Source organism: Octodon degus, unplaced genomic scaffold, assembly GCF_000260255.1.
Source record: "Octodon degus isolate 3935 unplaced genomic scaffold, OctDeg1.0 scaffold00004, whole genome shotgun sequence".
NCBI lineage: Eukaryota > Metazoa > Chordata > Mammalia > Rodentia > Octodontidae > Octodon > Octodon degus.
The window spans coordinates 28,286,056-28,306,742 of record NW_004524580.1 but is presented as its reverse complement, the minus strand read 5'-3'; the positions used below and the strand labels follow the sequence as shown (position 1 = coordinate 28,306,742).

Genomic DNA, 20,687 nt, shown 5'->3' with positions numbered 1-20,687 from the left:
TTCCCTGAACTCACACTTTCTGTCGTCCTTTCCCTGATGTCACTTTTCACTTCCAGCTCTGTTTAAAAATATTGTTCTACTTATTTTCAGAATTTTAAGTTTTGTTATCCTAGGAGAGGTTTTCAAAAAGTTAAGTCCAAAATTTTGTGAAAGGATCAAATTAATAACTAGCATTGAAAAACAGAATGACTGTAAGAGGAGTTAGGGTATTTCATAGTGTATTTTTAAGATTTGGAAAAAAATAAAGTGGTCATGTCAGTGATATCACTCTGGGACATGAATATATATATATATATATATATATATATACACACACACACACACACACACACACACATATAGATAGATAGATAGATAGATAGAGAGAGAGAGAGGGGGGGGGAGAGGAAGAGGAAGAGTTGTAAGTTTCCTTTGGCCCAGTGCTGTATATTTTTAGATTACTATTTTTCTTAACACCTATAGATAACTTAGTAATCATATTATAATTCAAATATATGTCAATCATGTCTTCTTGAAGGTGCTTTCAGTTCACACTGATACTCAGTATTCCTGAAGCCTCTTTAACCAGTACACTTAGAAGCTGTCTTTGCTTGAATTAATTATACAGTAGACATTTATCAATGCAGACCCATTTGTTTCATAGTGCTATTCCTATTTCATACTGAGATCAGAGTCGCACATTAAATGTTATCCTTAGTACAAGGAAGCAGAGTTGCCATGTTTACATTCAGTTTGCCATGCATGTGCTCTTGCACATTCACGTGCACACATGTGTACACATACAAAAACCTGAAGACTTACTGGACATTTGTTAGTTTCTTAAGAGATGAAGAAAAGTAAAAATAGTAAAAAAAAAAAAAAAAAAAAAAAAGAAACTGCTTATATTTGTAAACTCAAAAAGCCTTCTGTTTGAAATCTTCCTTAATTTTCCTCAAGGCTAAATCAGGCTCACACTGTACTACTTGCAGATCCCTGCTGACTCACAGATTCTCCTTTTCCATCCTATGGTTCCTTCTTGTTCCATTTCTTTAGCTCTCAGAATAATTCTTCAACATCTGTATTTCTAGTGTACTTTGTTAGTTTATGGAAATATAATGGTGAACCAATAGATTCCTACATTTCTGTTGAATTTATAGTTTGCTAAGGGAAATCTATAATCACTTGAAATTATAGCATGCTATTACAAGTGTCATCATAAGGAACATATAGATTAATATGAAACACAGAGGAAAAACATGAGTCTTCAGGGCAAGGGTCAGCTTTTTCAATGAAATTATATTAACATTTGACATATATTATAAGTCAGTGGTTCTCAAAGTCTATTCTTTAGACCTTCAGCATCATGTGGGAAATATTTAGAAATGGAAATTCTTGGGCCAGTGAGATAGCTTAGCAGACTAAACACTTGCTTAGACAAGTGCAGGGACCATGGTTCGATCCTTAGCACCACAGGCCACCCCGGCCCCACCCCTAGGCACTCTGAGCCAGCCACCAACACTGGGCGTGGTGGCGCACGCCTGTAATCCCAGCGCTAGGGAGGCTGAAAACAGGAGGATCACTATGAGTCTGAGCTGCGTAGTGAGATCGTGCACCAAATACATTAAAAAAAAAAAAAGAAGGAAATTCTTGAATCTTATTTCTGAATCATAAACTGGAGATGAGACCAAGAAGAAGCTTGCCAGGTGATTCTGATTCCTGCTGAAGACTGAGAACCAGTGGTTTGAGTGCTGACCAGATCTAGGAATTAGATCCTGGCCTTTTAGACTCCTGGGGTAAGGGAAGAGTGACTGTAATATGAGCAAACTCAGTATGCCAGGAACACGGGCTAAAAGAGGGTTTTGGTATGCAGGAGAAAGGATGGAGATTAAGTCAGATGAAAGCAGACAGATTTTGTAAGCCATGTTAAGTTGTTTTAGATTTCTTGTATTATAAATATACACAGGGTCTTCAAACAGTATGGATTTGAAGGCCTAGGTTGTATCTATCTGTCAGAATAGCCTTGCTGTTTTTAGGATGGTACTGGTGTTTAATAAATGCGTGCTGGCTGAGTGAGCTTGTGTACTCACAGAAGCCTTGGGCAATAGGCACTGTTATACTTATTACATATGTGAGCACAACTGAGGCTTGGAGAAGATGCATTGCTTCCTAACACAGCAAGATCAACTGGCCGGTTCAGAAGCAGATGAGGTTTGGGCTGGCCAGATAGCTCAGTGCATTAAAGTGCCTGCTCAGACAGACATAGGGGCCAGGGCTTGATCGCCGCACGCTGAGACAGCGATTGAGACTGAGCATGGTGGTGCGGGCCTGTAATCCCAGCACTTGGGAGGCTGAAAAACACAAAGGGTTCACTACGAGTCCAGTCTGTGTAGTGAGACCCTGAAGACCCTGTGCTAAATACATTTAAAAAAAAGAAAAAGAAAAAGAAACAGATGTGGTTTACAAGCTAAGTCTTTGTAGTTTCTAGAATCTCTTTTATATTCCATACTATTCGTCAGTGAGTACTTAGATTGCAGAAAATATGTACGATTATACAAAATGGGAATTTAAAACTGTGTGCATTCCAATGCAACTGCACTTTCCCTTTTCTTTCTTTCTTTTTTTCCAGACAGAGAAGGGGAGTGCCCTTCATGAAGCAGCTTTGTTTGGAAAGGTTGATGTCGTGCGAGTTCTGTTAGAAACAGGTAGCTATTGTGGTTCTCCTATCCTGCTAAGTGCTATTTCTATTTCAGGAATTGGTAAAGGAAAATGACAGATTTCTTCACAAGTCATTCTTCCTTTCTTCACTCTAAATTGCAGATCTGTATTCATACTATGTAGAATTTAGCATAGCTATTTAGATAAAATTCATGTAAATATGCAATTTCCTTTACTCAATGTTTTAGTAAAAAGCTCATGGAAATTACTATCTTATACATTTAAATATACTAGAGAAATTACAAAAAGAAAAAGGAGATTTCTGCTTTCTACACAAAGGAGGAATTGATCCCTGAGAAATGATGACAATTGCTTGGTTTATTAAAGAACACAATATTTTTCCTAGGTTTTTATCATGTGAACTATGGTCAACAGAGATTTGAGTTCCCTCTCCTTAAGGTAAATTCTCCTTCTAGTTATTCAACTGAGTAGCTATTGTTTTTTGGCTACAGTGACTTATTTTAAAGGGAAGCTTTTAGAAGCAATCTTTTGAGGAAATAAAGTAGGCCTATTTATTTGTATGTGTATGCTGACTGGAAAAGAAATAAAATTGGAATTGAAGACACATGTTTTATAGATTAAAAGACATGAATAAAAATTTATACTCAAACAGTTGATATGGATCTTCATATTGAGGACTGTAGTATATTTATTTTCCTCAAAAAAGGAAATAAAAACATTGACAGACTGTTGTGACTAGTTAAAGTCAAAATTTCATGTATACTTAACTTTGACATGGAGTACAGTGATATAAGAAATTATTTGAGGCAACCAGTGAGATATGTGCTAGTTATATATTCCAGAGCAAATTTAACCAAATGTTTAATAATCTATGATGAACTATCACTTGAGACTAGATACTGCAAACTGGCATAATGTGGTTCAGTGTTTGAAAAGTTCATAAAATTTTAAAAATCTATTTGCCGTATTAAGATAAAATTTTCAATATAATAAATATGTTCAGAAATAATTATAGGTTTTCATTTACATACTTCAAGAGGTATGCTCAGGTAACTGATGAGTGAATTGAACATAATATTGAATATAATCTAGCATAAACAAATTTCATGGAGTGTTTAGCTTTATATTTGGAGAGATTTAATTATTCAAAATAATCATGCTTTTCAAATTTTATGTGTGCTTGTCTTCTAAGAGTGTTTTTATATTATTTGCATAATACATGATTTTAATTTATTAACATTTTACTATGTATGCAGGATATATAAATCATACAGCTATTATACTTTAGAAACCTACTTATAAATCAGTAATATTTTCTAGCTTGATAGTGTACTATTTTATTAGCCTCTGTATCCCAAAAGGGATTATAGGATCTTGGAAAGCAATCATAATGATTGAGTTAGTGATTTTTAGGAAGTTATTTACTTTCAAGAATTTTCTTAGGCTTTGGTAGTAGTAGGCCCCATCTCCTTTCTTGTTAAAATCTTATGTTTGCAATTTATTTTTTAAAAAGCACTTTCAGTGCTTTGTGTATGCTTGAAATTAGAGCAGCTATAGATTCACACTATCTTTTGAGGATACTCGGGTGTTGAACATCAGTGAATTTTTCTTTTCTTTCAGGAATTGATGCCAACATAAAGGATAGCTTAGGTCGAACGGTCTTAGACATTCTGAAAGAACATCCATCTCAGAAATCTCTCCAGATTGCAACACTCTTACAAGGTAAGCACTATTGAGTGATGGAGGAGTTTGCCTTAAAGTCAAGATTAAATTAAAACTGTTACAGTTTTATTTTGAACTTCAAGTTAGTGTTTGTTTTTGAAAGAACTTATCATTTGCATTTTTTCTAACAGATTTTAAAATTATTTAACTTTCCAAATATTTTCAATAGTTTTTTTAAAGCAGAAGTATTTATTCACTGCTTTATACTAAAATCTCTTTAAAAATCTGTATAGTAAATATGTCCTGTGTGCTTGAATAAGATTCTATGAAGTGGCAATTACGTATTACCTTATATTTGAACAATAGTTTAAGCCTTTTGGGGAGTTTTTCTGTTTTTTTCTTGTTTCTGTGACTATTAGGAAGATAAGTCTTCTTTTTGGACATGAGGGAACTTGGAGCTCTCGTAGATGTTTTGTTCAAATTCTTATGTCCTATGCTGAATTAACAATAGCTACAAAACAGTTGAATATGGCTGAAAGAATACAGATTGTTTCTTCCCTACTCACTAATACAAAGTTAATTTTACTAGCATTTGTTTTTTTGATAAAGGCCATGTTTATACATTTGTAGTTAGCTCCAGTCATGAGGTCTATTGATAATTTGACAACCATTCAGCTACTACTTTTTCATTTGTAGAATTAAATGTTTCTCCATTTAGCCTAAAGTTTTAATGAAAAATTTAGATTGTTATGCTTCTGGTTGATGTAAGGCCTAGCACAGAGCCTATTATCTTAAAAATCTACGTGTTCTCCCTTTCCTCTCTAGTTATTTCCTACATTGTTCAGTAGTGATTATCTCTTAATTATTGCAGATTGATTATAAATGTAATGAGGAGGGAAGCAGGATTGATTTATCAGGAATAAGTTAATCAGTTTTCCATTGCTATGAAAAATATCAGAAGAAAATCACTTAAAGACATTTATTTTGGTTCATGTTTTCAGTTCATGGTGGACTGACTCTGTTGCTTTTGGGCCTGTGGCTAGGCAGAAGCATTAGGGCAGAAGGGCATGGTGGAGGAGCGCATGCTTACCTCATGGCAGCTGGAAGCAGAAGAAGGGAGCAGTGAGGGACAAGATGTATCCCTGGAAGCTGTACCTCACGTGACCTGCTTCCTCCAGCTGTCCTCCACTTCTGGGCAGTCTGTTCAGCTGTGATCTCAGCAGTGGATTAAGCCATTGATGAGGTCACCCCCCACCCCCCCACGATCCAGTCATCTTTCCAGAGCTCTTCAGCTCTGACACTGCTGCAGTGGGGGGAGGCCCCTAACACCTGAGTCTTGGGCGGCATATTACATCCAAATAGTAGCAGAGTGTTAGTGAGGAAAATGAAGAACTTTGTAGGGAAACAAATGAATTAAGGTCAATTAGGGCAGGTCAGTGAGGAGTACAGAAAGTTCATGGTCATTATGCTCTTTTTTATTTCCAAAACCTTTTAGGTCCCTTTAATTTTCTTGTCCTTAGAGAAGTTAATTGGAGGTCAGATGACTACAAAGATGAGTCAGAGAATACAAGCATAATTTTTTGTATTCAGATTAAAATCAAGTTGAATGAAAGCTAAAAAAATTGTCATGATGTTTACTCATTGTCTGCCTCTATACACTTATATTTTATATTGGATTTTTGCCTCTGAATTTAAAGATAAACTGAAGGTTGTGTCTATTCTGTCTTTTGGGAGAAGTAAAATAATGTTCCTTTCTATGAAGGGAATAAACACTTTATAGGAATTTTAACTATTATACTGGTTCAACATAAATTGAAATGTTATTAAATAGGAATAAATATTTAAACTTCATTAGGTATATCAGTTTGTGATTGGGTATATTAGACATCTTTGAATTTTTCAAATTATTGACAAAATTCAGAATGTAAAAATATAGAATTCTTTATATTCCTATATTTTGTCTTCTGTGCATTTTAAATCTAAATACAATAAATATGGAAATAAACCTGATTTATAGTAGATAAAAACATTGTTTTACCAAATTGCTATCCAGTTGACATAATTACTACATGGTTCATTGAGGATAGATTCCTGCAGGTTTCTATCTTTTCCTACTGGAATTTGCCCAGTGGAATTGTCTTTTCATAGAAAATATTTTGATGGTAGACAGACATAGGTCGTATAAGAGTATCAACTTTTTTAACTGCATTTTTGACAAGTTCCTTTTGGAGAAAATATAAGCAAAAGATTCCAACAAGAGATATGTTTAATCTGTTGCAAAGAGGCTACATACTAGCCATGTGTAGGCTGAATATTTTTGGCACATAAGATAAATATTTAGGCCGGGGAGATGGCTCAGTGGAATAAGTGCTTCCCTGGTGAGCACAGGGGCTTGAGTTGAATTCTTGGTTCTGAAAAAAAAAAAAAAAAAAAGACAAAAGAAAAAGAAACAAAACAAAAAACCCCCCAGCATTTTAAAAAAAGATAAATATTTTATTTAGATTACATAGTTTGGCCTTTCCTGCTTCCATAAAATTTGTAGTAATTGTGCACAGTTAAAAAAATCCTGAATTTTAGTTAACAGTCCTGAGTTTTGGCTTCTCAAACAAACAAAAAAGAAAGCAAGGCTTTCATTTTATGTCATTGCTGAACTTTGCATGGAACACCTATTCTCTGATTAAACATGCTTTGTATGCTCTCTGTTCTTCCTGTGACATTGAGGCTGACTGTTAGTTGACATTTATCCCTGCATTCAATTTTATGTTTTCACATCCCATGTCTTTCTGGCTCCACCAGTTATTAGCTCTATGAATAGGGACAAGTTAATCACCCTCCCTCTGTAGTTGTCATCTGTAAAACTGAGATAGTAATGGTGGATGTGTCATAGATTTGTGAAGATTAGATAAGTTAATTTATATGAATTACTAAGAGCTATGTTGGTTACATTCTAAGCATTACTTAAGTTTTAATTACTACTAATATTTTTATGTCCTTCAATAAAGAAAGTTTCAGTATAGGACATTACTGTGTGAATAGTGGGAATTAATGTTATTTATTTGTGGAAATGGTTTGGTGTGCAGATTATGCTTATCTTGCAAGATCTAGTACCAGTTTGTGTATGTTACTGGACTGGTGGTGTGTTCCAAATCTGAACATGACTGTTTTAGTGAGTGGCCAAGTCTATGAAGAGTACATTTCAGGGAGTTCTAAACCTTAATGTAGAAAAATTTAAGGACATTAAGAATACTATTGTGTCTTCAATAAATACTTTACAAATAAATGTTTACAAATAAGTATTTAGGGGCCGGGGAGATGGCTCAGTGGAAGAAGCACTTCCCTGGAAAGCACAAGAGCCTGAGTTCAATCCCTAGTTCTGCAAAAAAACAAAAACAAAAACAAAAATAAAAAACCAAAACCAAAAACAAATAAGTATTTATTTTTAAGGAAAGTATGAGATGTTTAGTTTCCAGAAGAGGTTCATGAGTTTCTACCAAGATAGCTGTTTTACTGTTTAAAATGTTAAAATTTAATGTCTTATGAAGTTCTCTAGGTTTTTTTTTTTTTTCAAGTTCTTTTGGAAATTGAAGATGCATTTAACATGAGGAACTAAATGAAACATCTATCACCACAAGTAAAGCATAAGGTTTAGCTAATGATTTTTTAATATAAATAAATCCAGATTTGGTACTTCTAAAAATGTATGTTCACAGAGTATTTAGATGGTGTGGGAAGACCAGGAATCCTTGAAGAACATGGGCAGGAAGACATAGCAGAGGAAACGCATGCTTCATCTCCTGCTGAGTCTCCTCCCCACAGAGCCAAAAGTGAGTGATTCTAAAGCCTTTAAAATGATATTAGACTTTTATGTACAAATTAGTCGCCTGTGCTATCAGTTGTAGAAATCTCGTCTCATAAATTATATTCTATAGTCTTACATTTTATACATTTATTCAATCGACATCTATTAAGTTTCTCTGCTTGTTAGGAACTGTTTGAGACCCAGAGATATGGTAGTGAGCAAAGTCCATAGTTAGCTATGCTGTTGTGAAGTCTATATAGATTAGATATATTTTTTAATGTATTTCCACTCGTTCATTACAGTGTACATCACAAATAATTGCTGCTTGTTTTTGCAGCACACTGTGATGTTTTGATACACACTTGAGAATTGATTGCTACAGTCAACTTAATAAATTTGCCATTTCACATAGTTAGTTTTTGTTTTTGGTAAGATGAACTGTGTTAGCAAATTCAGGTATCTGATATTCTTCACTATAGTTAGAGGCTTTTGTGTTAGATCTCCAGAATTTGTTCAGTCCCCCTGACTGAACCTATGAATCCTTTAATCAAATCCCCCTATTTTCTCCAGTCTCAGTCTTTGACAGTCACCACTGGATTCTCCTTTTACTTATTTTTCTTTTAATTTCTACATGTAGGTGAGATCATACACCATTGTCTGCCTCATTGTACTCAGTAAAATGTCCTCCTATTTCATTCATATTGCTCCAAGTGACAAGGTGAACAATAGTCCATTATTGTAAGACTGAACAATAGTCCATTATCCATATTATAGTTATATGTTTGTATGTGTACATACACAGCACACATCTACAGTGTATTTTCTTTATCTGTTCACTCGGAAGTGGACATTTTGTGTCCATAACTTGACTGTTTTGAATAATGCTACAATGAACACGAGGGGTGCATATATCTTTCTTGAAGATAACTAACTTTATTTGTTTTGGATAAATACCAAGAAGTGGTATCTGTGGTAGTTCTATTTTTTTTTTTTTTTTTTTTGAAAATCCACCAAGCTTTTCATAATGGTTGTACCATTTTACATTCTGACCAGCAGTGTGTAAGGTTACCTCACCAACACCTGTTCTATTTCATGTTTTAATAAGAGCCATTTGAGCAGATGTGAAATGATTCACATTATGGTTTTGATTTATATTTTCATGATGATTAGTGAGATTGAGCACTTTTTCATATACCTGTTGGCTTATCTTATTGGAGAAAAGATTGGGTAGCTCCTTAGCCTATTTTTTGACTTACTTATTTTTAGCCATTGAGTCACTTGAGTTGACTGTATAGTTTGAAATTTAATCCTTTGCTAGGTCTATATTTTGCAGATATTTTCTTGCATCCCGAGGATGCCGTTACTCTATTGTTTCATTTGTTGTGGAGAATCTTTTTTTAGTTCGATGCAGTGCCCTTTGTCTTTTTTGTGCCTTTGTTGTCTATACTTTTGGTGTCAAACCTAAAGTATCATGTCCAGAACAGTATCAGAAAACTAGGAGAATACATTTACATTTTTAATCCATAGACCACTTTCTTATCTTTGCTTTTGGTGTTGTATATAAAAAATAATTACCCAACCAGTATTGTAAAGCTGTTTTCTTATTTCATGGTCTATATTTGAGTTTCAGTCTATTTTTTAAATCATCCTACAATCGATACTTAGTTTTTTCCTTTTTTCTTATGCTTTGAGAATAAAGGTCCAATTTCAATCTTTTTTTTTTGAATGTATTTTATTACAGGGACTACAGGTCTCACTACACAGGTTGAACTCACAGTGATCCTTCTGTTTTCAGCCCCCCACGCACGGGGATTATAGGCATACACCACCATGCCCAGTCTCGCAGTCTTCTTTTTATGCATATCCAGTTTCCCAACAACATCTATTGAACCTACGTTAGGGTCCTTATTGAAGAGCTAAAAACCAGTATGATACTGGCTTAAAGACAGATACACAGGCAGAAACAGAACAAAAAGCCTGGAAATAATGTGATCAACAGATCTTAAATGTGCTTTTAATTCAGAATAAAAATATTGAAATTTGGGCCAGGGAAATGGCTCAGTAGAATACGCACTTCCCTGGCAAGTGCAAGGGCTGAGTTCAATCCTTGGTTCCACCCCCACAAAAAAAATTGAAATCTATATCATAACAACTGTTGGAAGCTTTTTTTGCAGAATAAATTATATGTGCTAAGTACTTGAGACTGTTAGGAGAATGCACATTGAAATGTAAACTGCAGAATATTCATATTCTGGCAGGTGATAGTAACATTTATCTTAATTGTGTGTGTCGTACTCTGATAGTATCAAAATAGTGGTCATATTTTTATTATTTAATATTACATCGTAGCAATAAGCTTTCTTGGAGTGTCTGAAAAATGATCTTCTTGTAGGTGAAACAGTGACTGGAGAACTATCAAAACTCTTGGATGAAATAAAACTCTGTCAAGAAAAGGATTATTCTTTTGAGGATTTGTGCCACACGATATCAGACCACTACTTAGATAATTTGAGCAAGATTTCAGAGGAAGAACTTGGGAAAAATGGAAGCCAGAGTGTAGTAAGTAAGGGGGGCAATGAAGACAATGCATTTGTCTTTGCCAGTTCAATATTTACAGCAATGAGTGTGGGACTGGGTATATTATATTACATTATCAGATTCTGTTACTATCAAATATTACTTTCCCTACTGGTCTGAAATGTTCACTGGGGTTCTATGCTCACTCCGTGTGTAGGGAAAGATGTGCTTTGATATATCATTTGGAGTTTGTGATGGTTCTCCACTGTCCCACTCTATTGTGACACATGAATTCATAATAGATTTGTTCATCTTTATTCAGTTTTATCAGGCAAAATGGTAAAGGTTTCTAAAAGAAGAAAACCTTCCTGTTATCTCCCTGTTTTCTCTATAAACTCAGTCTAACCTCTCTATAAATAGAGACAGTCAAACCTTTTATATAATTCCTTAGTTCTTTTTTTTTTTTTTTCCTCCAGAACTGGGGATTGAACTCAGTCCCTTGCACTTGCCAGGCAAGTGCTTATTCTACTGAGCTATCTCCCTGGCCCCTAGTCACTTCTTAAGTCATTTTACTATAAAGACTTTTTGGAAAGCTCAACTGTATATTTTCATAATATGTAAATCCCAGGAGGACTGTTATCTATAAGTTCATAATCTTAAGTCTGAGTTAGAGGTTCTTGATTTTTATGTTAACACATTAATAAGAAAAATTGTAGAGAACTAATAAGTTTATATTAAGATTTGTGAATCTACTTTTTTCTTTTTTTTACTATATTAAAATACTGAGTTTATTTCACATGTGTATTTGTCTCCCTACCATCTCCATGTCTACCCACCACTACTACTATTATGTCTTATCATAACATTCCATACATAGTTAAAACCAAGTAAAGGGTGAAGTTCCATCTTTAAAAAATAAACAGGTATTTCAGACAACACATTCTTGGCAATGGGACTAGGACAACATTTATCAAACACAGTAGGAAAAGTCCTTACTTTGCATTATGAAAAGGATAGCCAGATAGCAACTGTTCTAGAAATGAAAGAAGACAGAAAACTTCAACAAACTGTTTAAACTGTTTTCTTAAAGAGACTTCCTCCACTGCCAAAGATCTTAAATAGCCTCCTGGTCAGTCATCCGGAAGCAGTTTTTCACATAATTGATGAATTTGGCTTCCACTTTGGGAAGAGAACCACCTTTTTCTATACTTGCTTGCATTTTTGCTTTAATGTCTTCTACAGAAGTAGGTCCTTTGGGTGTTTTAGTATTTTTTTCCTGTTTCTTGAAGGATTCCTGCCCTTTTGATTTTAGTGTTGATGGTTTTTGAGTCTTTTCCATTCTGGTTTGATATTTATGCACTTTGGATTGGCGTATCTTTTATTGATTTCTTCACTGGAGCTTTCTCTTCAGTTTCTTCATCATCAAAATCATCATCCTTATCATCCTAGTCCTCGTCCTCGTCCTCATTGTACTCATTGTCTTCATCAGCAGTGAGTTTTACTTTTTTCTGTGGAACCTTGCTGCCACCTCCAGGGGAAGATCGCTTTTCAGATGTACTTAAGAGTTTTACATCCTCTTCCTCTTCCAACTCTGCATCTTCTTCCACAGCTACTCAATGCTGTCTACTAGTATGCACAGGCCCTGAACCACACTTCAACCTTAAGACAACAGGTGGTGTAACTTCAAAGCCCCCAAGGGAAACCATTGGCTGTACAGACATTTTCAAAGTTGCCAGTGTTACTTTCATTGGACTGCCTTCATAATTCATAGCCTCTGCTTCAGCAATGTGTGATTCATCCTTTGCACCAGCCCCTAAACTGACTATTCTTAATGACAACTGGTGGTCATTTTCATCATTATCTACCTTAGAGCGGTAATCTTTGTCGACCTTTAGTTCACAACCGAAGAGATAGTTCTGGGGCCTCAGGGGCTCATGTCCACACCCCTCAAATCTTCCATGGAGTGGTGGCGCGCACTTAGGTGGGAGAGGACGCGGACGGAAGTGAATGAGTACTGCTCCACACAACACATGTGTAGGACAGAATCATGCCAGGGCTACTTTTTTTTCTAATGGAGAAGGACTTAGAGTGTGTAATGGCCTTAAAGTACATATATTATGACACAGGCCCTTTACTCACTTTTAGAAATTAATTAGAGAAACGTAATATGTTCCTGAATAACCATTAATAGATATATCAGGTTAAATATATCGTTAATAGGTTAAGTATATCATTTATGGAAACTTAAAAAAATCCAAATATAATGACTTTTGTGAATGTTTACTTTGTTTCTTAAGCAAGCTATTTCTGTTTTCCTGAATAGCACTTTCTAATCTAAAAGTTTCATGGCTAAGTTTATCTTCTGAGCTTGCTTTATTTTTAATTTTGTTTTGCTGCATTGTCTTTTGTAAAGCATCACATTACTGCCGTCCTAATTTTTTTGACTAGTTATAACTAATCATACATATACTGAAGTAAATATTTATAGGCTTTGCAAAATGAAATGTTATTTTAATGAAATATTTATAATATTCAGTACAAAATTCTATGTTTAAAACTCTGAAAGTCTTTGAATTACAAATCAGTTACACTTCTTCATCTTGAAAACATATTTGACCTGTGTAAATAATATATGATATTTAGGATTTTAGAAAAATCCTGAAGTCTTTTCTGAACTACCAGCTTCTTGCCCTCTATTTCTAAACTCAGTTTTCTCTAAAGTCCTAATTTTCTAGACCAGTGATTTCTAAACATTTTTTATGTACATATGGTAGTAAACAAATTTTGAACAAACATTTCTAATGTGTTTATTGTAAAATTATGTATATCTATTCTGTGTTAATATATTATATAAATTATGCTGCATTTGCATCAAAAGAAGTTCAAAGGAAATGGAGAAAGAAAAATAGGGGCCCTGGTTTATTTTTTTTCACAATGTCTTGTGTGTTGTAGTGTCTGTCCGCTCTTCTTATGGACCATGGCACAGGCATCCATCTTTCAGGAAGTGATTGCAGGGGCTCTTGGTATTGACAGGATAACATTGTTTGGGGAAGGAGGTAGATAAGTTATATTTATCAGATGAACGACGTAGTGTGATAGTGGTAAGAGGCAAATGAAAATTCATAATTGGAACTTGGTTCTTGCCAGGCAAGTGATTATTCTACTGAGCCATCTCCCTGGCCTTGAACTTGGTTCTTGAAATAGAAGCCTATCAATGTTTCTTTGACAAACTTTTATAATAGCTGTTTGAAACTATTAGGGTTGGCCAGGTAGCTCAGCTGATTAAAGTGCCTGCAAGCAGGCAGAGGGGCTGCCCCCCGGGGCATGCTGAGATAGCAGTTGAGACTGGGCTTGGCTTAATTCCACCTCTTGAGAGGCTGTAAGCAGAAGGATCACTATGAGTCCAATCTATTAGTGAGACCCTGAACACCATATAGACCCTTCCCTAAAAAATACAAAAACAAACAAAAAACTATTTTAGCATAAAACATTAAAGTTATGTAAGACAGAAAACAGAGAATACATATGAATAAGAGCAAGTAGTTCTAGTCATGTGGAATAATAGAATTTACAAAGGAGAAAAATGAGAAATAATATTAGAAGGATAGATGAGGTCAGGTCATAGATGATTTTTGAATGTCAGACTGTGTGTTTTGAATTTATATTTTAGGAAATGAGAAAAAAATCTAAAGGATTTTGGACAGATAAAAGACATAATTTGTGCTGTTTTTTCAGAAGGTGAATCTGATACAAGCTTGTTATTGAATGTTTAAATAGTGATCCAATTTTAGTGTTCCTTAACTATGGTCTGTGTTTTTTTTGTGCTCATTTTTTGTTTTGTTCAATATTTGGTACTGTTTATCAAAACTGTTTCTTCCATAGTATTGTTGTGAAGTGTCCTCTCATATTATGCAAAAAGCTTCAAATGATTTTATATCACCTAATGTAGATGGTTTTTACTCTATTTTAAATCATAGGTTTATAATAGCAGTATTACATATAATTCATGACACCAAGGAATTCAAAATACCCATCCAAAGGAGCCTTCAGTCACCATGTACAGACAAAATAACATATAAACCAAATATATATTGTAAGTTGACATTTATTAGGGCTTGTTATTCTCTATTTTAGTGCCTTCAGGACCTAAGCCACTTGGAAGCAATCCTAATAATGGGGTTATAATGACTGAGTTGGCAAGGAGCACAGTGAGGATTCAATTTCAGAGTCAATGTGCTTAATTCCCAGCTTCATTTCTTAAAGTTACCTATGGCCAAAGGAATGGTTTTTGAAAGGAGCAATCAGTGAAGACATACAGGTATTCATTGAAGCCTGTGTTGAAATAAGGAGAGACTAAAATGAGACCTAGAGGAAGGAAAGATACACTTTACACTTTAGTTAGAGTGAATGAGGAAAGTTTCCAGCCTGAAGAGTCACTTTGTGCAAAAACTAGAGGTGAGAATTAATACATAATTTGAAAAAAATTGTTTATCATGAAAATAGCTTTTGCAAGTAGTGGGAAATAAAGTTGAATAATGATAAGACTTAACACTTCTAGAGTATTCACAGTAACCCTCTAAGATAAGTAGCGTCATCACTCCCATTTTACAGAAGAGGAAATGGAGAGAAGGAGCTTTGATGACTTCCCCAAGTTCACACAGGAAGTTCAAGAGCTGGGACCTGCACCCAGGCAGTCTGGGGCTGGAACCTTACTGTGATGTGTATTGTAGTCTTATATTATTGCAGCTCCACTATATCATCAGATAACAAGTGGAGGTCCAGAGACTAGTTAGATGATTAAAATTGTGGGGGAAAAAATAAAATTGTGGAGGAGAATAAAAGCTTCACTAGTAGAGTTCTCATGAAGATAACATTTTGGAAGCTAAAAGTGAAAGTTTTAGGTTAGATATTCTGAGGAGAGAATCAAATTATTATTCTCAGCAATAGTTGTATCTTATTAGATTTAGAGGGAGAACCTTTAAAAGTTAGTATTGGTATTTCAGGTAACACACCAACTAAGAATAATTTTGGGTTAAATACTGTTCTTTTAAAGATCTCCCAGGGTCATTCTAACATGCAGAATATTGGTCTAGGGAAGTCCAAACCTGTCAGGACCTTCATAAGGTAATTCATTCCTGAAGTGAGTCAGACTAAGGTCTTGGTAATATCACAAAATTGTAGAAAATTTTGATAGAATAAGTACGGTAGATCTCATAGTGTTTATCCTATTTTTTCAGTTCCCTGTTGTAAGAGCTTCTAAAGTCTCTTGAATTAGGGAGCATTGGAATTCAGACTGCTGTAACAAATTACTATAGATCGAGTAGGTTAATAAGCAAACATTTTTCAAGTCCTGGAGTCTGAAAGTTGATCAGTAGAGCTGGTATCTGGTGAGGGCTGGTTTCATGATTTACAGGTAACTGTCTTTCAGTTTCTTCACATGGCAGAGAGGGAGGGAGGGAGGGAGGAGGGAGAGAGAGAGAAAGAGAGTAGACAGACAGACAGACAGACAGAGAGTGTGTGTGTGAGAGAGATCTGTGGTAGCTTTCTATATAGGCACTTATCTTGTTCTGGAGGGGTGCACCCTTGTTTCCTAATTAGCTCCCAGTCCCACCACCCAATACCATCACACTGAAGGTTAGGATTTGTAAAAATTTTATTGAGAAGCAAATAGCAGTGAGACAGTTTGAAAACTGATTAGTAGGACAGTTTCAATGATTAATACATTGCATCTTGTTGTCTTCATAGTGGTTATTCATAGTACAAGATGCAGGCATGATATCCTGTCCAAACATAATTAGTACAAATCTTTTGATGGTTAGGATTTTAACATATGATTTGGAAGGGACACAAATGTTCAATTCACACCAGACATGTTTTAAAGTTATCACCAAGGCAGATTTAAAAAGCAGTCCGGCAATATTCCTAAATTACAGTTATATACTTTTGCATCATAATTACTTGTCAGTAATTATAAAAGTAATTTAAAAGAAAGAAAATTTGTTTTGTAGAGTTCATATTACTTGTGAATGTATTTTATATATGTGTGGCTTGAACTTTGGGAGCAATTCAGGAATTCTTTGTTCAGTGAAACGTCTATTGCTTTTTTCCTCCAAGAGAGGGCACTATGATTTAGGAATTTAAAATATAAAAATCAGCCATCTTATGTAAGAACTTTTATTTTGAACAGGAAACCTTTGATTTTGTTAAAGTATTGGCATAAAGGTGGTAGTTTGAACAATTTTACTAATATAAGTGAACTAAAATCAAATTCTTAGTACAGTTTAATATATCCAATTAGACATTTTGCATTTAAAATCAAGGGCATCTCAAGTTAAAATGACATTTTATCTTGCATACATTTTAATTCAAAATCCATTCTGTTTTAAATACTCTTATAACATGCACATGAAATCATGCTCTACTTTGAATTAAGACATTATATAATCTAGAATGCAAATTTTGAGAAAATATAGATATCTTCACATTCTTACCAACTCATGAAATTTAGGGTTGGAAAGAAGACAGAATAATCTGAACAGATTTTCTGTTCTTTTATTTTCTCAAACCTCATGTTAAGTTTTTTTCTCCATGAATATAAACAATGTGTACATTTCTTAAATGCAAACACACCATGCCACAGTATATTTAATGATAACATAAGGAGTATTGGACCAGATGAAATCTAGCTATCAGGAAAACATTTTTTTCTTAGATTTCAAATAGAAAAAGTGTTATTGCCTCCTTAGTCCGGATCCTCATGAAATAAATAGGAAGCTACAGAATAAAATGCTTTATCTTTTATTACCTTCTGAGGGAGAGCCCAGTCACAAACAACATCTGTAGCTTTGTTGAAAAGTGATTATACTGTCAGGTTTGCGTTTCATTTAGACAGTGCAGTTCTTTTCTGCCACTTTCTTCTCAACCATGAAATCTTTAATTGTATGTCAGCTTTCTGAAATGTGAACTATTTTATGTCAGTACAGGATTTCAAGAATCACCTTCAACCATCTCTGTTAACACAATGCTTCTATAAACTTTTTGAGGACACTCCCTGGGGGAAGGTCTCTGGTTTTAGAAAATATGCTTATATCATGCCAAAATCATCAAATCTTGAAGTGTCAAATTTTATTGCCTAAAAAACCCAAATGACACTTATGTGCCAACATTTGCTTTCAATACATTCTAAGTCCACTTCTAGAGCTTATAATCAGTAATGCACCAATGTCAGAGTTAGAAGTATGTGTGGCTATCCCATACAATTCCACAGCGTCAGAGAACCTTGGAAGTGAGTAGTAGGAAGCACTAATAGAAGGTTCTTCATATATATGAATTTTTTAAATAGTGGAGCAGAGTAGTTTTAAATATCTCATTATGAATAGATAACACTGATATTCAGAAGAATATTTGTGAATTCAACAATTCATGCTTTACAAAGTCTAACAAAGTTTTTGGAAATAGTAACTCAGGACTGCCATAAATTTGGGTTCTTATGATAAATTTTTCTGGAGTTAGAGAATACATAGAAACAGGAATCTGTTGACTTGTGTCAGTATTTTAAAAACAGTATCGTCTGGATACAACTCCAGACCATGCTCATAAGTGAAATAATTCTGATCCTCACGTGTAAACATCTTATTGTCTCTAGTGTGAATGAGTAAATAAGATCCAAAATGTACAGTAGATAGTTGTGAATTGATAAGAAACTGTTCAAAAGAAAAGGTAAATGGTGAAGAAGGGAGAAGGAAGAAAGGAAAAAAAGATGTATGTGCAAGATTGTTAAGATAGTCACACAGTTTCTCAGTTTATTGAAATGAAAGTTTTGTGCTAATATTGTTTGGACAAGATCGCATGCCTATGTATCTGGTACTCTGAATAACTACTATGAAGACAATAATACACAGTATTTTTAATTATTGTAATTATATTAAACTTTTTTAAAATTTATGTATTTGGTACAGCTTGGACTCTGTAGTGATCATCTAATTTTTAGCCTCCCCAGCACTGGGATTACAGGTGTGCGCCACTGTGCCTTGTCTCCATGGCTGGCATGGCATGTGGTGCAGGGGACTAAACCCAGTCCCTATGCTTTAAGCAGATGCTTAGTCCCTGAGCTATGTTGCTGGCCCCTATTAACCTATTTTGAAACTCTGCTTTATTTTTTTCTTTAACCAGTATTATCAAGCACATATATCTACTACATAGAAAATGCATGCAGAGAAAAATTCAGAATCAGAATGTTAAGACTGTTATCCCTGCTCTCACCTCAGTAAGAACTTTTTTGTATCTGAGGTGAACCTAGGAAGATCTTTGAGGTAAATGACTACTAGAAGTCAGTCTTTTTAACTTTCTTTTCTCTCTTTTCTTTTCTCTTTCTTTCTTTCTTTCTTTCTTTCTTTCTTTCTTTCTTTCTTTCTTTCTTTCTTTCTTTCTTTCTTTCTTTCTTTCTTTTTGTCTCTTTGAGACAGGGTCTTGCTGTGCATCTCAGGTTGGCCTTGAGTTAACTTTGTTATCTAGGCTAGTCTGGAACTCACAAGGATCCTCCTGCCTCAGTCTCCTGAGTGCTGAGATTGCAGTTGGGCAATCTGTTCGTTCTCTCTCTCTCTCTCTCTCTCTTTCTCTCTCTCTCTCTCTCTCTCTCTCTCTCTCTCTCTCTCTCTCTCTTGTCTCTGTTGCTTCTCTTGCTTCCTCTCTTCTCTCTCTCCCTCTTCCATCTCTCTTCTCCCCTCTTCCCTCTCTCCTCTCTCCCTCTCCTCTCCTTCTTTTTCCTCTCTCCCCTCTCTCCTCCTCCTTTTTCTCCTTTCTCTTCTCTCCTTTCTCCTCTCCTCTCTTCCTCTCTCTTCCCTCCCTTCCCTCTTCCCTCTCCTCTCCCCTCTCTCTCTTCTCTCCCCTCTCCCCGCTGTTTTCCAGGTGCTTGTGCCAGTGAGCTGCATCCCTGGCTCAACTTCCAATGTAATTATTTACCTTTCATCACACATGTTCTGCTTTATTTTGCAGGTGTAAACATTTGTATGACTTTTTACAGACTTGATCTCTGTAATTGAATCATTTCTAGCACAATGCTTTACATGTAATAGTTTCAGTAAAAATTCATTGGATTAGTAAATGTATAATAAGACAAACTGCATGTACAAAGCACATTGTAAACAAACCATCATCAAGGGAAAATATGTTTCATTGTTTAGATATGAATTCAGGCAGAGTTGTATTGTAATGAGTGCAGAATCTCACCCATCTTTTTAAAGAAAGATAACACTTTGTCAGTTAACAGTCCAAGATTGTGAATTATATAAAGGGATGACTTTGCAAGCTTGTTCTATTTACTAGCAAGGTGATCTTTGCTAGTAAAATTATTTATTATTTTTAAAACTTAGGGGGGCCTGCTGGTAAGCTCAGTTTTTTAAGTGCCTGCTTATGCAAACGCAGTCAGGTGCAGGAGTCTTTAGTTTAGTCCCCAAATCCTCAAGCCTTACCAGATCTGCACTTAAGGCATCCTGAGCCAGCTGCCTCCTGCAAAAAAAATTGGGGAGATGGCTCAGTAGAATAAGTGCTTGCCTGGTAAGCACAAGGCCCCGAGTTCAATCTCTGGTACTGCAAAGAAAAAAATAAAATAAAAAATAAAACTTAGTTTTTTCATTAGCTTAAAATGTTTACTGTTACTTTTTATCAACTATAGAAAAGAACTATGTTATTGTCTTACAGTAAAAACGCAGAATTCAATGGAACTTAATATGTCTTGCGTTTAGATTCCTAAGAAATCATTAGTATAAATATGAGGGAGAAGAAATTTGAGGGAGAAATTTATGCAAAAAGCTTTGAAGTATTTAAGCCAGGTATGTTGGCCTACACTTGTAGTGCCAGCTACTTCAGGAGCAATCTTAGGACTGCTTGAGCCCAGGAGTTGAACGCCAGTCTGGGCAACATAGCAAGTGCCTCCCCCCTTTAAAAAATAGTTTTGATTCAGTAACTGAACTTAGGAAAAATGGGGTACACCGATGAATGTCCATTCTGTATCTGTGTATTCAAAGTGGTTGGGGTAGATATATAGTTGCATTGT

General features: G+C 35.0%; 1 protein-coding gene and 1 pseudogene across 5 annotated transcripts in view; one reads left to right on the top strand and one right to left on the bottom strand.

Moving 5' to 3' along the window:
* The window catches only part of Anks1b (ankyrin repeat and sterile alpha motif domain containing 1B), a 1,319,834-nt gene that overhangs the window by 231,536 nt on the left and 1,067,611 nt on the right, over window positions 1-20,687 (top strand). For all 5 annotated transcript variants that reach the window (XM_023716668.1, XM_004623821.2, XM_023716659.1 and 2 more), the window contains exons 5-8: window positions 2,606-2,681; window positions 4,276-4,377; window positions 8,028-8,141; window positions 10,509-10,675. In XM_023716668.1, the coding sequence (XP_023572436.1) occupies window positions 2,606-2,681; window positions 4,276-4,377; window positions 8,028-8,141; window positions 10,509-10,675 (459 nt within the window). The remainder of the gene's footprint in view (window positions 1-2,605; window positions 2,682-4,275; window positions 4,378-8,027; window positions 8,142-10,508; window positions 10,676-20,687) is intronic.
* LOC101591023 lies at window positions 11,718-12,593 on the bottom strand (annotated as a pseudogene).